This window comes from Fukomys damarensis, unplaced genomic scaffold (genome assembly GCF_012274545.1).
Source record: "Fukomys damarensis isolate Sample0158 unplaced genomic scaffold, DMR_v1.0_HiC HiC_scaffold_1, whole genome shotgun sequence".
NCBI lineage: Eukaryota > Metazoa > Chordata > Mammalia > Rodentia > Bathyergidae > Fukomys > Fukomys damarensis.
This window is the reverse complement of record NW_022900913.1, coordinates 68,341,936-68,345,684: the sequence shown is the minus strand read 5'-3', so window position 1 is coordinate 68,345,684 and position 3,749 is coordinate 68,341,936. Positions and strand designations below refer to the sequence as shown.

The window sequence follows — 3,749 nt, the reverse complement described above, 5'->3', positions numbered from 1 at the left end:
CGGGGGCGGGGCCGGAGCCCGCCCCGGAAGACACCCAGTGGTCCGCTGTCACCTGCGAACACCCGCCTGGGCGCCACCTCCTCCGGTGCAGTGGAGACCTCGGAGCTCTGTCCCTGCTCCTGAACGGGCATAGAGGATGCCTCCGGGGTGCCAGGCATCGGGCCAGTGGTCACGAGGTGCACGTGGTGTCACCCTGTTTCAGTCTAGGGTAGGTGCCCAGGTCCTGCCTTACTCTGCTCTGCAGACAAGGACAAACTTGCCTTGACGGGTCGCACCCTTAGACTTTGGATGTGCCATACCCACAACCCCGACTGGGACTGAACCCAGGGATGCTCCAGCGCAGAGCTATGGCCCCGGACCTTTTGATTTTTCATTTTGAGACAGGGTCTCAGTTACTCTAGCAAGACTCAAACTTCGATCCTCCTGCCTCAGCCTCCCTCAGTGCTGGGATTACAGGCCTGCATCACCACGCCTGACTTTGTATGTGCCTTGCTTTGCCCCTGTGACTGCTTTGCCAACTTGCACTCTTGCCTGACCCAGAGAATACCTTCCCTGTCCCTACCCTGCCCGTTACAATGACCTACCCCATTCTTTCAAACAAGCCGTTAGCTTTCTCCTTTGATCAGTTTGTCATATGGAAAATTGGTATTGGGGGGGTGTTGATAAACAGGGATGCTGTTCAAGGGGGAGTGTATATGGGAAAATGCTGTACCTTCCATTCCATCTCGCTGTAAAACTATGTTTTTTCTCTCTCTCTCTCTTTTCTGAGAGAGAAAAGGAGAGTAAGAGAGAGGACTTGCTATGTAGCCCAGTCTGACTTTGAACTCACAGCAATCCTCCTGCCTTAGCCGCAAGTGTACACTACCGCACCTGGCTAAAACTGCTCTTTTTTTTTAAAGTCTCAAAATCTGTGTGTATAATAATTTTTGGGAAAATGCTTAGATCACTACTGTAAATTCAAAATCACTATTATTTTTCATAATTCAAGGTAACCATAAAGAGAAATATGTTGAAAGTACAATTCTTGAAGTGGAAAGCATGTGGCTTCTTGCCCACCCCGGGAAGGGTACCAGGGGCCATGCTGGGCACAGTTGGGACCCATCTCTTGCTGCACAGCTATCAGAGTGCAGAAGCAAGCTTCTGCCTGTCTGGGTGGTTCCTGGCCCTGTGTCCATGTCTTCCTGCATGCCCTGTGCCCTCGTTGAGTGTTCCTCATGCCAGGCCCCAGTCGGACGCACACAGGGTGAAGACCCACCCTGCCTAACCTCTGTATTTCAGTCGGAACCTGCAGGGAGGGAGAGGATGCTGCCCAGACTCAGCCTGCATGCCTGGAGCCCTTGTGGGCACCTCTGTGTACCAGGGCACACGTGGTCTCCCCAACCTGGGCACACCCTGGCTGGAGAGCCCTGGGGTCCTTCAGCGGGCATTGGCAGGGGGAAAGGACTGCCCAGCAGCTGGCATCACCCTCAGGCCCTGGGAATCAGGCCCAACTTTGCCAGCAGAACAGAGGGCATGGCTAAATCCATGCCCAGAGGAGCCCCTAGGCACTGATGAGGCAGGAGCTGTAGTCCCTCTCAGTGAGGAAACCACAGACCAGACAGGTTGAGCAGCTTGCACCAGGTCCCACTGCGATGCAACAGGTAGGCCCAAAGCCTGTGGCATCTTTGTTATTTTTTGTGCCAGCTTGAGCTGGGCCCAGATTCATGGAGGAACAGCTCTCAGCCTTGTCCCGCAAGCCCTCTTCCCCCAGCTTGAGCCTGGATGTCTCTAGCCTGCACTCCAGCAGCAGGATCCCAGCTGACCTGCACCCTCAGCCCTCCCACCCCCTGCTCACCTGGCTGGTAGACCGAAGGCCGGATGCTGGCAGTGGTGACAACCCGGGGCTTGGATGCAGGGGCGGCCGGACCCTCGCTGTAGCTGGTGTGGGCAGGCGGGGCCGGAGAGGTGGCTGCTGCAGGGCTGTAGGCTGAGGTCTGGGGCCTGGATCAGAGGGGAGGGGCTACAGTGAGGGTGGTCTTGGGGGTCCTGGGGCCTGCAGCTGTGATCTTCAGGAGGAGGAACCTGGAGATGCTCTTGGGGAGCAGCCCCAGGATGGGGAGCTCAGAGGAGGAAGCCGCTCCTTTGGAGAGAGGGAGGAAGCCACCACCAGCGTACACATGGAAAAGTCACCTGTCAGTGGGAAGAGACTGTCTCCAGGGACAGCAGGCCAAGGCAGGGGAAAATGGAGGCCATCACAGCTGGGCTCCCTCCACGGTTCTCCCTGCTGTTATGGGAGGCAGCCATACGCTAATGGGGAGCCACCCTGCACCCTCTCAGCAAACACCCCACTTCCGTACAGAGTTTCCGTTCCCTCCTGGGCTGGTTGGCTGTCATGAGCCTCTTCCCACGTGTGGCCCAGGGACTACCAAAGAGAGGGAGAAAAGAAGAGACCGTATCCTAGTCCATGGCCCCAGGAGACATTGTGCTTGGCCTGTACCCTGGCCCAGCAGCTTGTATAACCTCATTTTATCCAAGGTTCCCCAGACCTCTTCTCTTCACTATAACCAAGGAAGTTTATAAGTGCCTTTCAGGAAATGTGGGTTCCCTGGGTCTTTCACATCCAAAAGGGACCACAAGGCCAAAGCCAGGACAGATGGGTCCTTGGTGGGGTGCTGAAGAAAGGGACCCCTGGACGCACCCCTGTCCCACCTGCGGCTTCTTGTGTTCTTTCTACCTGTTTCCCAGTGGCCCCGGCTGCCTTTCTCTGCCGGGCAGAACTGTAGGGTGAGGTAGCATGCTGCTCTCTAAGGGTCTGGGAGGGGGCCCTAAGGGACGGTGCCGGACCAGGCAAAGGCAGAGTAGTCTTAGGAAGCAAGCATCCCAGACCTGCGGCAAGCACACTTGTCCTGCCTGAGCTCCATGGTCACCAGTGAGCAAGGCCATTCTGTCCCCTCCTGCACCCCTGCCCTTCCACGGTGAGAGCCCTACGCCAAGACCAGCGGAGTGCGGCCTCGTGGAAGAGGAAGAGACAGTATTAGGAGGTGCTGGCCTGCACTGGGGGAGATGGGCCACAGGCCGCAGGTCTGAACAGGAGCTCTGGGCCCTGTGCCACTCAGAGTGGGCACAGGAAGTGAATGCTGCTGCGGCTCCCGTGAAAGGCTGGGCTGCTGAGCATTTGCCTCCATGGGCTCCCCGTAGCCCAGTGCCTTCCCAGCCCATGTGCAAGGAGAGGAGGTCTCTGGGTTCAGGACTCAGCCCCCCAACCCCTGCTGCTCTATCTGGTGCCCTGTGGGGCCGCCCTCCAGGCTCTCCCAGGGTCTCCCAGGCTCTTTTGCTCTTATTCTCCCCAGTACTGGGATGAAACCAGGGCCTTGTGTGTGGTAAGCAAGTGCTCCCCCAATGAGCTGCACTCCAGCCTTTGTTACTCTCAGCGAGGCAGAGGGAAGAAGGGCCTGCCATGGATGGTGACCCCCAGAACAAGAGCCTGCAGTCAGCAGGGCAAGGGGAGGCTGCATGGCCCACGGGTGTCAGCACCTAGTGCTGCCCACTCCAAATTGGGAGACTTCCGCCCACTGCACAACATTTCTCACCCTCCTCCAAGTGTTGTCAGTGTGTGAGTAGCAAGGCCCACAGGTTAAGATTTTGCAGTGGAGAGGGGAAGCAGCTTGTTCACCCTCCACCGAGAAACCTGATATGTTTGTGTGACTTTGAACTGAGCTTCATTCCCAGCCTTTTTTTTTTTTTTTTTAACTTTTTATTTTGAAGCAGGG

General features: G+C 56.9%; 1 protein-coding gene across 4 annotated transcripts in view; it reads right to left on the bottom strand.

Annotated features, from left to right (window-relative positions):
* Positions 1 to 3,749, bottom strand: part of Ldb3 (LIM domain binding 3) — a 59,270-nt gene that overhangs the window by 24,379 nt on the left and 31,142 nt on the right. For all 4 annotated transcript variants that reach the window (XM_033761732.1, XM_033761731.1, XM_033761735.1 and 1 more), the window contains one exon: positions 1,835 to 1,980. In XM_033761732.1, the coding sequence (XP_033617623.1) occupies positions 1,835 to 1,980 (146 nt within the window). The remainder of the gene's footprint in view (positions 1 to 1,834; positions 1,981 to 3,749) is intronic.